This window comes from Haliaeetus albicilla, chromosome 3 (assembly GCF_947461875.1).
Source record: "Haliaeetus albicilla chromosome 3, bHalAlb1.1, whole genome shotgun sequence".
Lineage (NCBI taxonomy): Eukaryota > Metazoa > Chordata > Aves > Accipitriformes > Accipitridae > Haliaeetus > Haliaeetus albicilla.
The window spans coordinates 18,968,487-18,984,546 of NC_091485.1; the positions used below are offsets into that span (position 1 = coordinate 18,968,487).

The window sequence follows — 16,060 nt, forward strand, 5'->3', positions numbered from 1 at the left end:
AAACACAAACTACAACCACCCCCCCCACCCCCCCAAATCCCTAACCTAACTTTTCAAAATGGCACTACCAGATCATAAAAGAATCATCTCACCTCCAGGAAATGTTACCTCTTACTCCCTCTTTGTGCTGTCTACTTTTAAATTTGCACTTGTGTAGTTGCAGCATGCAATTAATGAGCATATGATAATGTAAAGGAGAGGCAACTCCCTTTGCCCCTATTTTAGAGTGTTAACTTGCTTTGTGTAATCTTACCCCAGTAAGTCTTAGTATTTTGCACCAGAAGTGGTGGAATTCGACTGTTGGGACTTTGGAATCAAAACAAAGATATGAAAATTTTAAAAAAGAAGCTGTTTACCCAACCTGCTGCTTTAAAGAGGGCTGTTAGCCTCCTCCCACTCACAAATTTAAGACTTCAGGTGGTTTACCATAAATCAAGAAAATCGAGTTCAGTCTGTGCTGTGGCTGCCAATAAGGCCAGATTAATTGTTGTTGCAAACACATTGAGTGGTGCTGTTTCAACTAGTAGGGGCTTGTTACAGCATAGATGCAGCCAGTGAGTTTCTTCTTCCTCCCAGTGCTCGGAGAAGGAGCAGGTCTAGACCCTCTTTGCCAACCTGATTCTATTCCCAGGAGGTGAACACCTTTTCCTAAGGAGATACAAATGCAAGAGAAGAAAGGGAAAGCACTAATTTGGGATGCAGAGAAATTGAGTCTACAGTGGCTTAGTTAAGGTAGTCTATGCAGAGACTGCCAAGTCTGTAAACTGAGGGTCCGCCCAGCTCCTTGCTAGCTTTGACCAGTGACTTTGCAAAGGAGCTGGCCCATCAGGTTCAGTTCCTGTCCTGATAACACACTTTCTTTCTGTGGCACACCTCGCTCACTCCCTGTCTTCAAGTGGTGTCTGTGGTGTAGGTTGCTGGTTTTTTTCCCCTCATCCTAGTGTTGGCAGAGGTGTTTGTGTCTGAGTGGTACTGGGAGCTCCACTTCTAGGCCTTCTTAGGTCTGGCTTGTCCTGGCAGCCTGCTTCTGTGCATTTCTCTGTGGCCAGGTGCAAAGCAGTGAAAAGGAGAAAAAATAAAGGTGGGCTAGGCACAGAAAGAAAAGGTGCAAGAGAGTAGATTGAAAAACTAGGGGGAAAATGAAAAACACATAGGTGAGGAATGTGAAGAGGAACAAAGCTAGGTGGGACTCAGCAGGTAGATTTCACAATAAAAGAGAAGTTTCCAGGGAAAAAGCAGGAAGTTATTTGAAAGGAAGTGCAGCTGAAGGAATTGTTCACCAAACCTGTTAGTAAAACAATTTTCAGTTTTATGTCAGGAAAGGAAGATGATTAGAGCTGGTTGACTGAAGAGGAACAGGAGGCATTTGTGCTTCCCATGGCTTTCTTACTGCTTATGTGCAAGCTGGTCCTCTGATGCTGTTCCTACTACAGGTTCCTGGGTTCATTTTGGTGGGTTGGGTTTTCTCCCCCTAAGATGAGGTGGAAGATCTGTTTCCTTTTGTTTCTGAAGAGACCATTAGTTTTCCTGCCCCACCTCCACACAGTCTAGAAATTCACATCAAACAGTTGCAAGTAAACACGTGCAAAAGAATGCCTAAGAGTCAAAGCAGGATCAGAGGATGTTGTCAGGTCTGGATTCCACAGACTCAATATGCTGGATTTTGGGTCCGTGTATGAAAAACCATTAAAGAACAGGCTGGTTCACCGAGTAACTAACTAACTCAGTCATTTAGGAACTTCAAGATTCCTGGCATTTTTAAAGTACTAACTTTTTTTTTTTTTTTTCCACAGCAGTATCAGAATTTGTGGCTGGGACCTAGTTACGAATTCTGTATTACCACAAAACGTAGTTCCACAAGCTGTAAGATGGTTGCTTCTACTTCACTCAGAAGCAGCTATGCTAGTGCTTTAATTGCAAAGCCTGTTCCACAGCTGCATGATGGCAGGCTCTGAGCCTGCAACACATTCTCCTCCCTCTTGAAGCTAATAACCTGCCATTTACAAAGCATCAACTAAACTTCTAAGTGTAATGGCTTTATTCCCCATCAATTTTGCTTTGCACTGCACTAAATGTTAATTTCTCTTTAATGCATATTCTATTTTAGCTTAATCTCATGCCATGATAGATACATAATCACAGCATATCGCAACATTTGTGAAATGCATATTTAAAGATGCTGTATTCCTATTCATAAATCCTTCAGGCATCATTAGCCATTGCAAAGAACATGGTCCCTGTGAACTGGCTAACTCCATCATGACCCTTCAAAAGATAATCAGCCAGGCCCTCCCAATCTCCACCTATATACACCTATGCCAAAGCCAGTTTGGTTAGTATGTTCCAATGACTGTGCCTCAACCCATGAAGTCACTTTATATGAAAAACTTGTACTTGATTAAAACTAGTTTAGTTCCATTTCTGGGTAGAATAAAATGGGGCAGGCAGCTTCAGCTTATATGATTAACAATTGCCTGGTTCACATACTTTATAAAATACTGTATTATTCCCTGAATCCCAAACAAAACATAACATAACATCACCTTGTTAGGAGCAATGCATCTTTGGAAATTACACTATGTCTGTAAAGTGCCTTTTAAAGTATTGAGCAACACTTCTGCTTAGAAAGTGCTTCTCAAGGCAAGAAGAGCAGAGTTCCTGAAACATTTAAAGTTTGGATTTCAGAGGGTTTCTCCTTTGTTTGCTTGTTTTGTTGCCTAGAAACTGACCTCAATAAGAGACTCCACACAGACAGCATTCTCTGTTAGAGGCTCTCTAATGCAGAAGGGCTGTTTAGTTGATATGAGCAGAAACATAAAGCATGCACAAAGAGCAAATGCCCAACAGTCACTTTGTCAAGGCAGCAAGTCAGCTGGGTAAGACAGAGACCTTCCTATCTCAGCTTTAGCATAAGCAGATAAACTGTTGTTCATCTTTCATTTATTTTGCCAGCTGTTTTGAATATTGTGGATAAATACTTTTATTTGTACTTTAACCTTAATCTGTCCAGTGGTTTTAACCATTCATGGCAGCAAGACATCCATAGCATCTATAAGTGTGGTAAACTTATAAACCTAGGTAGTGAGATCTATCAACACACAGCCTACATCCCCTCTCCCACCATGCTCTGTGGAATATTGACTGACTTTCAGCTATACAGGCTAGGGGGAATGGAGATAGGAATAGCACCAGTAACTGGTGATAGCCAGAGAGACAGGGGACCAGCAAGATTTTGGGGTGCCACTTTAAGCCCCAAGGGTCCTTAAAGAACACATCACACATGGATGGATTTCATATATATCATCTGTGATTATTCAGCAGCAAGTGATGAAGTCACATAGCATAAATCCAGCCTCTGGCCTGCAGCTCACTGGATATTTATATAGCATTGACTGCCCAAAACACTTTTGCTTGAGAGGATACTGATCTTTTTTTTATTTTTTTTTTAGAGGACTGGAGTCAAATATCACTGTTAACAGTTACTGTACATAATAGCTAAAAACTTTTTCTTCTTTTTTTCATGAATAAATTTTGTTCCTGGCAGTTCAGTATTGTACATTCAGTACAGAACGAATACTTCAAACCCACAAGATTTTCTTACTCATAATTGGATGAAAATAGCGCAGCTCTATTTTGTAGATTTTCATGCCTATTTTATGTCTTCTCTTGTAGAACTTTAGGGACGACAAACGTTGTTTGGAAAAAAAAAGGTCCCAAACTTGCAATCTCTGTATTCAGACTCGTAGGCCAAAGTCGTAACTGAATGCCTTACGTTTGTCTCATGAATAGAAGTGGCCTGATCTCCAGAAATGCTGAATGTCCTCAGTTCTCAATGACCTCAATGGACTCTGAAGAGCACCTCTAACATCTTAAACCCATGCTCCCTTTTTTCTTTTTTTTTTTTTTTAAAGCCTAAATACAGATTTATAAGCCCAATTATTAGAAATCCAGATTTGAAAATTTGGCCTGGAAAATACTGCACCTAATTTCTTTATTCATTGATTTCTTCTTCATCATCTTCAAACGCTTCCTCTCCATCATTTGCTGTTGCTTCTTGGTATTGCTGGTATTCTGAAACCAGATCGTTCATGTTGCTTTCTGCTTCTGTAAATTCCATTTCATCCATTCCTTCTCCTGTGAACCAGTGGAGGAAGGCCTTTCTCCTGAACATGGCCGAAAACTGCTCTGAGATCCTTTTGAAGAGCTCTTGAATAGCAGTACTGTTGCCAATGAATGTGGAAGCCATCTTGAGGCCACGAGGAGGTATGTCACACACTGCCACCTTGACATTGTTTGGGATCCACTCCACAAAGTAACTGCTATTCTTGTTCTGGATGGCCAACATCTGCTCATCAACTTCCTTCATGGACATGGGACCACGGAAGACGGTAGCCACTGTCAAATATCGCCCATGTCTTGGGTCACAGGCTGCCATCATATTTTTGGCATCAAACATCTGTTGGGTGAGCTCTGGAACGGTGAGTGCTCGGTATTGTTGGCTGCCTCGGGCTGTCAAAGGAGCGAAGCCTGGCATGAAAAAGTGAAGGCGTGGGAAAGGGACCATATTTACTGCCAGCTTCCGGAGGTCAGCATTTAGTTGGCCCGGAAATCGCAGGGATGTAGTTACCCCACTCATGGTAGCAGAAACCAAGTGGTTTAAATCACCATATGTTGGAGTGGTGAGCTTCAGGGTGCGGAAGCAAATGTCGTACAAAGCTTCATTGTCAATGCAGTAGGTTTCATCTGTATTTTCAACCAGTTGGTGGACTGAGAGTGTAGCATTATAAGGCTCCACCACTGTATCAGAAACCTTTGGAGAGGGCATGACACTAAAGGTATTCATTATCCTGTCCGGATATTCCTCTCGTATCTTGCTGATGAGTAGGGTTCCCATGCCAGACCCCGTCCCTCCTCCCAGGGAATGAGTGAGCTGAAATCCTTGCAAGCAATCACAGTGTTCACACTCTTTTCTTACTACATCAAGTACGGAGTCAACCAACTCTGCCCCTTCTGTATAGTGTCCTTTAGCCCAGTTGTTTCCTGCACCAGTTTGTCCTAAAATAACATACAAAAGGGAAAGAAAATTTACAAAATTATTAGTAAGGTTTGGTATTTGCATGCTAAATGGATTCACTTCTGTAACAAAAGCTGCTACAACTCTGTCAGATAGGTAACTGTGCTCTTCAGTTTTGCCTACAAATACTTTTGGAAGTATCAACAAACTTTTTATATAGTTTCCTTTTGTATCAAATCCCTGGTAGTTTTCATTTATGCTTTTGGGTGGGTTTTTTTTTTTTTTCTTTTTTGGTATTTAACCTTTCGTAAATGCAAAGATGGCCTTGACTCCTTGTTTTGAAAGCTTTCACACTCCCAATCCTGCTTATTCCATAAACACAAGACGACTGTTTAATATTTAAATACTTTCTGTTTATAAGGACCATGATGTATACAAAGCTAAATCACAGATACACATTTCTGCATGAAAGGTTCTTGGACTGTTCCTGTGAGACAGAGGCATTGTTGTGATTCAAGGATAAGGCTGTACTTCAGAAGTCCTATTTAACTTGTTATATCAAGAACTATAACTTTTTTAATTCATGGTTACCTAGCCTGAATGAAAATACTGATCAACAGAAGCTTCAAGAATGTTATTTCAAAAACCTTGAAGTTAAGTGCCTTTTAGCTTTTACTGGTTTCCCTACAAACTCGCTATTCTTTAGGATCTGCAAAGCAACTTGCAAAATTGGATTACTGACATTTCACAAGCCCCTTATTTTCTCCCCAAGGCTTCCAGTTTTCCTATTATGTGCCACTCAGTTTATTAAGATGGATAGTCTGGATCCTTTGCTATGTCACTATTTTCTTATGACTTAGATAACAAGGAGGATTAAATGGGAGACCTGTTTTTTAATACTTGGTTCCTCACAATGACTACTACATACATACATTGTGCCACTGAACTCAGTGGTGCTCTCGCGAGTGGCATTCAGAAAGAGCAATAGTTTCAGAATTAGGTATAGAGCTGTCAACTTCTGTGTTGTTCTCCGAGACCTTCCCCTTCCTTCCTATTTCCATGTCTCATTTGAATTCCCAGTGCACTGTGTTGGTGCCAAACATTTGAATCAGGGAAACTGCTTGCTGGGATATTGTTTAAATATGATGCACTTTATTTTCACTGCATACATGCTTGGTTTCCTCATGATGTATTTGGTTAGTTAACGCATTGTTCTATATGTTGCTATATTTTTCTCTCTTTGAGCCTCAGGAGCTCAGCACTTCCTGTCCAGCTGGGCAAAGCACAAAGTAATATCTTTCCAGAATTAAATATGCTTGTAACCTATGCAGTCTGCTTGAGCAGATCCCCTACTACAGATAGGGCAGCACATCAGGCTGCACACTAACAAGCAGACATCACTCCGAGATGCAGAAGGATCCTAATAAAGCCAAATTCTGAGTTTAGGGCTTTAATTTGCAGATTGCCCCTTGTGTAAACATTGTATCACTCTTCTTCAGTGGCCAGTGAGATAGGCGAGAATGGAGAATAGGAGAGAATGAAGAATAGGAACAAAGAACAAGACAGGAGAATGGGAATTACTATCACAAATGCAGAAAAGATATTTTCATGGGGGAAAAAGAAGAATCAGTAGAGACTGATTTTACTTGCTTTTGCTTAGTTTGCAGATCAGGTTCAGAGGTAAAATGCCTAATACAGAGGTGGACCTGTCCTCCTTCAGGCCCTCCACTGTGCTAGACTCCCTCAGTCTTAATTTGAATCACACAAACTCCTAGATGCCACCTGTCTCTATTGCACTAATATGACCTTTGTATTTAAACTGCTGAGTGTAACTGTAGCAGCAGCTGCATATACCACTACTAATGGCTTCCCTCCAGCCCACGACTATTGGCTACTCCTGTGGTAACACTGCACTTCATCCACTAGTCAGCCACCTGCCTAGGGTCTCCGACACTTTCACTTGGAATTTACTGCTGTGCACACGTATATATGCCCAGAAATCTGATACTTCCAGACCCACTGGCTTTATAGCACTTCAAGACCACCACACAGAACATGTACAATAAGCCCTGGAAGCTCCAGACTTCTTACCCATGACAATACAGTACAGTCTGGAGGTGCCATGGCTCTGACAAGGCTGCCACACACCTGGAAATCTTGATCATGATCCTGTGAAACCCTACTGGATGCCCTCCACTTATCAGGTACCTACCAGACCTCTGAAAATCTTAGACAAACACAGGACTAAATGTCTAGGTGGAAAATGAGCCTATGTCCACAAAAATCAGGACTTGGCAGATCTTTTGCCAATCCTGGAAGCTCTGAGTTGTATGCAGCCTGTCTCTAGCATCCTGCCGCTGCCTTTTCTCACTGTGCATTTACCAAGATCTCAAGGAAGTCTACATGAAGCAATCCCACAACTTATCTGCACTCTTGGTACCTCCAGATCCTTCTACCACTATGTCTTTCTCCAACACATTGTAGCATTATCATACATATTCAGGTTGAGGTGCGCATGCATAGAAGCCATTTCTCTAACAGTCAATTTATTTTTTAATCCCTAAAATTGCAACTCTTTCCTTCAACTTTCTTTCACTTCTTTCCTCTCATCACTGCTTGAAATAAAAGACAAACCTGAGAGAGAGATCAGTAGCTTGCACACTAACGCTTAGAAGTCCAGTACAAACAGCCTTGGTGCAGAACACACGGTATGATTTAGAGAGGGAAGGACAGCTCCTTTGACATTTTGTGGTTGCCCCTACCAGTTCAGAAAATTTAAATTGGAGTGGTATCCATGCATGAAAGCTAGCAAGGGTGTACACAGTAAAAGAATGACAAATGCAAAAATGTACAAATGAGAACTAGTTAACAAAAAGAGATACATCAGAGTTCACAGCACTTCCTGCTGGGCAATCATATACTGTTAGGCAGCCAGGAGACCTGCTGCTCTCATACAGCAAAATCGTTCTACCTGCACTTCTTCAGCTTTTAGATCACTACCTTGTCAACACAAACATTAAAGCACAAGGATTATTTTTGTGCCCATCTCAATCTCCTGCTGGTCTGAGCTAAAATTCCTGTATCTGGAATGTGTAATCATGTACTCAATATACCTGAATGAAATCCTGACTGATGGTCTATGGTTACTTGCTATGGAGACACAGGCACATGCAGGTATATACAAGCAGAGGCAGAAAACATCTCCATCAGAATGAGCCCTAACAGCCTAGGGTACAGCAAGTACAGAACTGCCAGCTTCTGCCACAAAATCCTTTGTGGGCCCAGGCCAGATTTTTAAAAGAGAAAACAAAATGCTTTGTTGGCTTTTGACACAGAAGATCATTACTTCAGCGCTCAGGCAGCCATTCTGCATTATTCAGCAGGTTGGGAGGACAGTGCCTGATGCTGGCAGGGGCTTCTGTCAGATACAAGTTTATCACATGCTGTTGGTTCATTGTTATCTCAGCAGGAAGGGACTACAGTGAACTGGACTATTGTTGAAGACACCCTGAATTGATTTTGCTCTGGTTTTACTGGTGGTACACCAAACTGTAAAGGTCCAGTTCAGGTATTTCCATAGGTCAGGTGAATTCACTTTCAGAGGGCTTGTGTGGTCCATGCAGGAGAAAGGGAATGAACCGAAAAACCTGAATATAGAAACATACTTCATAAATCTGCCTATATCTATGGCTTTTCACCCCAGGCTTACTTCTACATATTTTAACTTAAAATTCCGTTGAAAGAGACCCTTAACATCACTGCCATGGACTATACAGGAGAACAATAGGGACAGCATTGAAAGTTTTAGGTCAGTTAAAGGGTTAAAGTAACTCTGTATGGCTTCTTACTCCCCACCTCAACAGCAACAACCCAGACTTAAGTTAGTTTTATACCACCCAAACAATGTTTATCTTTCCTCTTCTGTCCCTGACATTGTTCCTCCCTTACATTAACACAATATACCAAACTAAGTTGCAATCTAAGCTTGCTTTGGCAGGAGGAAATCTGTTTTGCAGCTAGTGCAGACTCAAACCAAAAGGACACGAGAGTTCTCATGGCAGCTTTCATTCAGACTTCCTGTTTCAGCAAGTGGATCTACTTAACTTTCACATGCCATTTCTCCTTCAGTGCAAAGGGACCAATAATGCTTCTATACTTTGTAAGGATGCTATGAAATTTAATCCTGGTAATGTGCATTTTTAAGCTTAGATGGAAAGTACTACAGAAGTCCAAAGTGAAACAGTAAAGGCTAGAACAACCCTCTGCAAGAACACTGCAAAAGCAGAAGTTCCCACATGCTCTCAGACTGTTCCTCATTATGTTGGAAAATAACCCAGTAACTGGCTATATATGACGTTTTCCATGTTACAGTTGGTCTTCCTCCACTGTTTACTATACTGGAATGATCTGCTGAAAGAGTTGCATTACACAGCCAATAAACAATTTAATGCTCAAACATTAAATGTGAATTCAAGTGAAGAGTAGTCTGGTTGGTTTGTGGCTGAGGTTCCCCCCCCCCCCCCATTTTCCACAGAATTTCCATGAGTTTTGTGGTAAAGAAGTGGTTTCAGGATTTCTCTGGAGTTCATACATATGGAAAGCAAATGCACTTTACCTGAATACCATAGAAAGCTTTCAGTACTCTGCTAGTTGAAGGAATGATTAACAGAAGAATGACTTTTTCAGTTAACAGGATCTTTTAGCTGACTTACAGATAATTGGAATTGTATTGTTAAGCTATTAGGATTTCTCAGTATTAACAACCACTTTGGAAGAGGGAGCTTAAATGCTTTTTGGTCATTCACTTGGTCACTAAACACCTGTTGGATAGTTTTGTTTTTTAAAAAGTGATGTCCACATACCAAAGATGAAGTTATCAGGCCGAAAGAGCTGACCAAAAGGACCAGATCGCACACTATCCATGGTTCCCGGCTCCAAGTCCACTAAGACCGCTCTTGGCACAAATTTCTGGGCTACAATAAAAAGTAAGCATGCCCTTAATGTTCTGAAATAAGCTAACACAGTTATAGCTTTCAATACATAAATACAGTATGTCTCATACTATTAGTCTAATACAGATTGTACACATATAAAGATTTCCTATACAGGAAGACATGGTGGTGAAAAAACCCAGCACCATAGGAACAAATCAATTCCGCTTGAAAAACAGACCTGACATGTTTTGGGTCATACAGATTGTATATTACATTTTGTAAGCTCTCTTTTAGCAATAGATATGAGGAAGGGAAGTTTCTGATCAGAAAAAACAGTTGACGTGTTCTTTGTAAGAAAGTAGATAATCTTTTCAGTGTATAACGGGGCGAGCTGGGATCGAGGGGCCTGACCAGATGCGTAATACAGCTACACAAACCCCTTCTCTCCCAGATTTCTGTGCCCCTTCCCACGGAGTCCCCTGTCCCGCACCCCTCTCCATCCCACACTTACAAGATGATTCATTATAGTAGACATTGATCCTTTCCAGCTGCAGCGCTGAGTCACCGACATAGCCTCCGGCGGGGTCAATGCCATGCTCATCACTTATCACTTCCCAAAACTAAGGGAGGAAAAGGAGAAGCGGGTTAGGAACTCCCCTGCGGAGCACCGGGGGCCCTGCCCAGCGCCCGGGCCGGGGGCGGTCCGGCCCGGCGGCAGCTGCCGGATTCCTGGCGTGCCCGCCGCCCCTCCCTGCCCGGGACGGGACGGGGCGGCGGGCACAAGCCGGGCAAGCAGCGGGATTGAAACCCAGCGGGCAAACGGCCAACCCCTCGGCGTTCCAGCGTTCGGAGGGGGCCGCTGGAACTTCTGCCGCCCTTCCCCGCTTTTGAGCCACAGCCTGGCCAGTTTAAATATAATTTTAAAAAACCCCTAGTAAGTCCCGTTTGGTTTCTGTACTTCCCAAAGCCGCCTACGGCCACGGGCAGAGGTGAGATGCGCGGTGTCTCGCGTCCCGAACGCGCCCGGCGCCTCTCGGCAGCGGCCCGCTCGGGGCACGGGAGAGCGGGGCGGGGGGGGCTGGCCCCACCCGGCCGAGCCCGGAGAAGCGGCCGGGCGCATCCCCCCAAGAGCTCAGAGGCTCCACAAGCGGCGGTCCCGGCTGCCCTCAGGCTCACCTTGGTCCCGATCTGGTTTCCACACTGGCCCGCCTGGATGTGCACAATCTCCCTCATGGCGATGGCGATGCCCGACTACGCCTCGCCTCGCCTCTCCCGCCGCCCAGCCCGACAGTGCGCGGCGCCCGGAGAGCGGGCGGCGCTTTATGGCCTCTGAGGCGGCGCGCGCCCTCCCACCCGCGCCCCGCCCCGCCGCGCCGCGCCGCGGCGGAGCGGCTAGCCTCGCCCAACGGCCGGCGCCCAGCGCGCGCTCCGCCAACGGCCGCCCCCCGCCGGGCACCGCCCCCGGGGTCCTCTCACATCTTCCTCCTCCGCCGTGAGGGGCCCGGTAGGGCAGGGGGGGGTGTCTCCGGCCCCAGAGACTGCTGCTCTCCGTGCTGTGCTTACCGCTCAAACCGTGTTCGCCAAAGGCGGGTTCGTCGTCCTCACCCACCGGGGAATCCTGCCCTGGCCGTGGGCGGGCGGGCGGACATCCTCTCCTGCTCCTGTCGTTCCTTGGCCTGCTGCCCCGTCGCAACCTTCCCTGGAGTGGCAGCATCCAAAGCAATGGGTGGACCTTCTCAGTGCCTCGCCAACGGCCATCTTTGCATCGCTGTTTTCTGACGTGGTTTTGCCAGCAGATAACAAGCCACTGTGTAAAACTTGTAACTGGGAAGGCAAGCAGTCTTTATGGAGCGACTTTCCTGAAAGCTCATGTCACCACAATACAGAGCATGCCCTGGAATATGCAGGGCTTGGATAGCTTAACTTTTCATGAAAAGGACGATTTTCTTTCTCCTCCAGAGAGGAAACAAGTTCCCACAACTGCTGTATATCTCTGTTATGGCCCCTTTGGGTAGCTGTTGCATGGTTCCCCTGGTAGAGAAAAGCTGCCTAGCTTGGCTGCCTGTTCTAATGCCAGTGTGACTTTTCTGCGGGATGCCATTGTCTATGTAGCATATTCTGATATATAGCCCTGGTGCGAGGTATTCATCTGTCTATGCACATCTTTACTGTCTGACCGCATCTCTGCTGTTGTGCAAGAGCAGCCCTGAGGCCAGAGTTACAGAACCTCATTATCTGCTTGATCAAAGGTGACCAATCTGGGACTCTCCAGGAGAAGAATCTTGAGTGCTCTCTACAGCTTAAACGCAGTTAAGGTAACCCCCATCAATCAATAAACAGCCCCCAAATAACCCACAATCTGTACTTAGGCTGGAAGGCCACCTCCTGCCTGCCTGCCCTTAGGTTGCTGTGACATGACCCATGTCAGCTAGACTGTGCTCTGGGTGACAATCTTGCCTTTTCATAGATGTTTTTCAGCAGGGCTAGCAGCTTCTTGCAAATGACCTCTGAGTAGCCCACACACACCATGCTAGGCTGAGTCAAATGTCTTTCTGACATCAGTGGAGCAGTGGGAGGATCAGCATGTTTGCCTTGCAAGCAGCCACCAGCACAGGATTCGGTACTATCTGCCTTTTTCTCTGCTGAAGGACTCAAAATAAATGTCCTTCTCTGTGTGATATGCATTTTTGGAAGAGATCCAGGAACAAGTCATTTGTTCACTAGCCTGATTAGTGAGGTCATCTTGGGTTTTGCTTGAATCTATATGTCCTTGAATATGCCTTCCAGGCCTGGCTTTCCCCATGCTTTGCAAATCCTTCCATATGCTGTTGTACAGTTCGTACTTGCCATCAGTTTGCCTGTTACAATCATTTCTGCTGGTATGCCACTTCTTAAAGCTCAGTTAGTTTCCAGGTCCAGCTAGTGGTAAGGCTGAGTGTGTGTTCCCAGTAGGCACACACACGGACACGCATACGCACATGCACACCCTCACACACACGTATACATACACACATGGCTGGCCACACTGATTGGCACAGGCAGAAAACAGAGCACTCATGCAAATACAAACAGCACTAATGGCCTCATCCTATTCCCCTCTCTGGCTGATCAGGACAGAAGCCCATTAATGGAAAATAAATATGCATTTATATACATGTATACAATATGGATCCCTCCAGTATCTACTCTTAGACGCTCATCCTATTCAGTAGCCAACCCCTGGATCCCAAGTCTTCCCAGCTGCTGGAAGTATTATCCCCAGAGGCCCACAGCTGTACTCCAGTTGCTGGTATTCAGACCTATGGACACAGACACACACACAAACAATGGCTCCCTCCTCCAGTAGCTGCTCTTAGGACACTCAGCCTATTCAGTAGCTGACCCCTGGATCCCCAGTTGCCTCACACAGAGACACAAACAGGCAAATTAGTTTCTCCGGTAGCTGGTCCAGAGTTGTGACCTTAACAGTAGCTGACCCCTAGACCCCACCATAGTCTCCCCAGCAGCTGGCTTGGACCCCCTGGTCCCTCCAGTAGCCACCTCACAGATCCTCCGGTCTCTTCACTATCTTACCTGGAGTTAGGGCTACTCCAAAACTTTACCTGGAGTTAGGGCTGCTCCAAAACTTGACTCCCAAGCTTCTTATCCTACTCTCCAGCTACCCTGGCTTGGTGTTTACTAGTGACCACACACTGACATACAGATGCACATCATGTACATGCACTCTGGTGTCTCCAGTTGCTCCATCACAGACACACAAGCCCCTATGACTTGTGGCCCCCACTTCTAATTGCTGGGACTCAGACCACCATACACACACATACACATGGAATATAGACCCCCCGTCTCACCCAGGAAAATAATTTAAATACAGTTTAATAAGACAAGACAGACTGAGGTGATCAGGTGCAAGGCATAGCCAGACAGGCATACTGACCACCAACCTGTTTACACCCAACCGGGCCATTTTAGCCCCGTATCCTTTTATCCATACCAAACCACCTTTATCCCCCCTTTTTCCTACCTTTGAGTCCTCCTCTCAATATCCCATAAGTCGTCTCATACAATCCCAAAGATGTTCCCCTTCATCCCCTAAAAAGTGATCCATGGAGCCTTTCCCATTGACTGGTGGTGATGAGTGTCACATCTGGCCCACAGACTGATCCCTGTCTGGGAGAAGCCAGGGCAGGGAATCCTTTTCTCTGGGTATGTTATTGGGGTTCCCCCACCTGCCACTGTTCCTCTGTGATCCTTTGTGTTTGTGGAGATAAGCCTTGAATCATATAACCCAGCAGTAGATCTAACCCATTTGATCATCTGAATCAAATTGGATTTTGAGAATTAAAGTAAGAAGGAAAAAATGGACATAGGTAGGCCAGTGAGGGGGTAAAAGAAGCAATGAGAGTGTATCGTAGTAAAGCCTTTAGTCCACATGCCTCCTGAAAAGCTATATAGTTGCACTGCCAGTGTCTGTCATCTCTGAAAGGTTTGTCTACTGTTTGGCTGTGTGGGGGCAGAAGTTGGTCAAACACTGTTTAGAGGCCAAAACTTCAGCCATTTTCCCACACGTACAAAGTAACCCACTGAAGTATGTGTAAGACTGTAGAACCATGTGTGTGATGAAGGTGAGCAACAGTTTACCCAACAAATTTGCATCTTACTTGTACACATTTTATAGCTATGTAAATATGTTCTAATATTCAGCCAGACCTGAATCAACCTGCAGCTTCTCCATGTTTTATTGCTAGTAATCTGAAAAGAAGCAACACCTGTTTGTTGGTCATTGAATGTAAATGTACCTTCAAATCCTTTTCATCCATGCTTGTGTTTACTTAGTAGTTCAGCTGACTTAGGAGGTGGAGGTGCCATTATAACCTGTGTCTACAAAAGCCTGCACATTCTCTTTACGCTTTGTCTGGGATTTTAAAGGCACTTAGGTGTTTCAAAATCCTACTATGTACTTAACTGCTATGGATTACTTCTGGATGTATTTTAAAACCCCACTAAACACCTCTTGGAAATTTAAGGCACCTAAATGTCTTTAAAGATTTCTCTCTAGGTGCTTCATCTGACTGAGTCCATGAGATTCATTCTATAAATAAATTAACATAGGAACACACCATAAAGTCTGTACAATGGATTTTCACTTCTTGTATTTGACTGTGTAGTCTCTTTCTCAGATACCTATAACATATATTGACTTCTAACCTTCATAACTCAGAGTCTTTTTTTCTTCCCATTCACTTCATGGTCTAATTTACTATTTAAAGTATGCCTTTTTTCATCATACACAAAATAGGAAGAAAGCTTTCTTAAGATCTCACTTGCAGATTTACTCCTGTCATTGTTTTTCCTTTTTTCCTTCTTTTTGCAATTTTAACTCCTCTTCCGTTGTTCAAAACAAAATAAATCAATTAATATATTCAACCTAAAAAATTAGTAAGATGTTGCAATATTTATAAACTATCAGTCCAACTTTGCAAACTCATGCTCCAGACAGCCTCTTGAACAGTCAGTTTACATGACTTACATTTTCAAAGTATCTTTTGCTCCCAGGTGTGGAAACAAAATATTAAATAGTAAAAGACGTCCATGCTTGCATTTGAGGGAGTGGTATGACCCTTTATGATAGACAGGACATGAATTAAGGAAGATCTGACTGCTTGGCCAAGTCTGGATTAGTCTGACATTTCTAGCTGGGAAAAGCCTAGAACAGTTTATTTCCACTGGACAACTCTCTGGTGCTCCAATGTGATGGGCAGAGCCCATGTGGTTCTTTATTCCTGTTAGTCAGCACTGACAAGGATTTTGGCTGTCAGTCTTAGCAGTGGTATCAGAGAGTAACAGCAAATGCTCCTGTGCAAGATCCAGCTGCCTTGAAAAAGCTGTATACGTTCATGGTCAAGACAAACTGATGGGGCCATGTGGGACTGCAGAGCTTCCAGTGTTCTCATCTGCAGCCTTTCTCATGTACTCCTTGCTCTTGCAAAGGCTAAAATAGAAATGGATACCTACAAGATGATGAATTGCACAAGGCAGGACAAAATGTGTAAGGTGCCCATGCTACAGAGTAATAGGATTTTCCAGTAATAGCAGTCCAAGCAACAATCAT

At 44.2% G+C, this 16,060-nt stretch overlaps 1 protein-coding gene across 1 annotated transcript; it reads right to left on the bottom strand.

Moving 5' to 3' along the window:
• Positions 1-3,405: 3,405 nt before the first annotated feature.
• Positions 3,406-11,290, bottom strand: TUBB6 (tubulin beta 6 class V). The gene is made up of 4 exons (XM_069778939.1): positions 11,125-11,290; positions 10,460-10,568; positions 9,877-9,987; positions 3,406-5,055 (listed from the first exon to the last, which is right to left on the bottom strand). Exons 1-4 carry the CDS (start codon positions 11,179-11,181, stop codon positions 3,992-3,994), a joined length of 1,341 nt encoding a protein of 446 aa, XP_069635040.1. The 5' UTR covers positions 11,182-11,290; the 3' UTR covers positions 3,406-3,991.
• Between the last annotated feature and the right edge of the window lie 4,770 nt (positions 11,291-16,060).

Coding starts and splice junctions, on each gene's coding strand:
- TUBB6 (XM_069778939.1), bottom strand. CDS start 11,181: ATGAGGGAGATTGTGCACATCCAGGCGGGCCAGTGTGGAAACCAGATC. Junction 10,569..11,124: donor GAAACCAGATCGGGACCAAG/GTGAGCCTGAGG, acceptor TTCCTCCCTTAG/TTTTGGGAAGTGATAAGTGA. Junction 9,988..10,459: donor CTACTATAATGAATCATCTT/GTAAGTGTGGGA, acceptor TTTTTATTGTAG/CCCAGAAATTTGTGCCAAGA.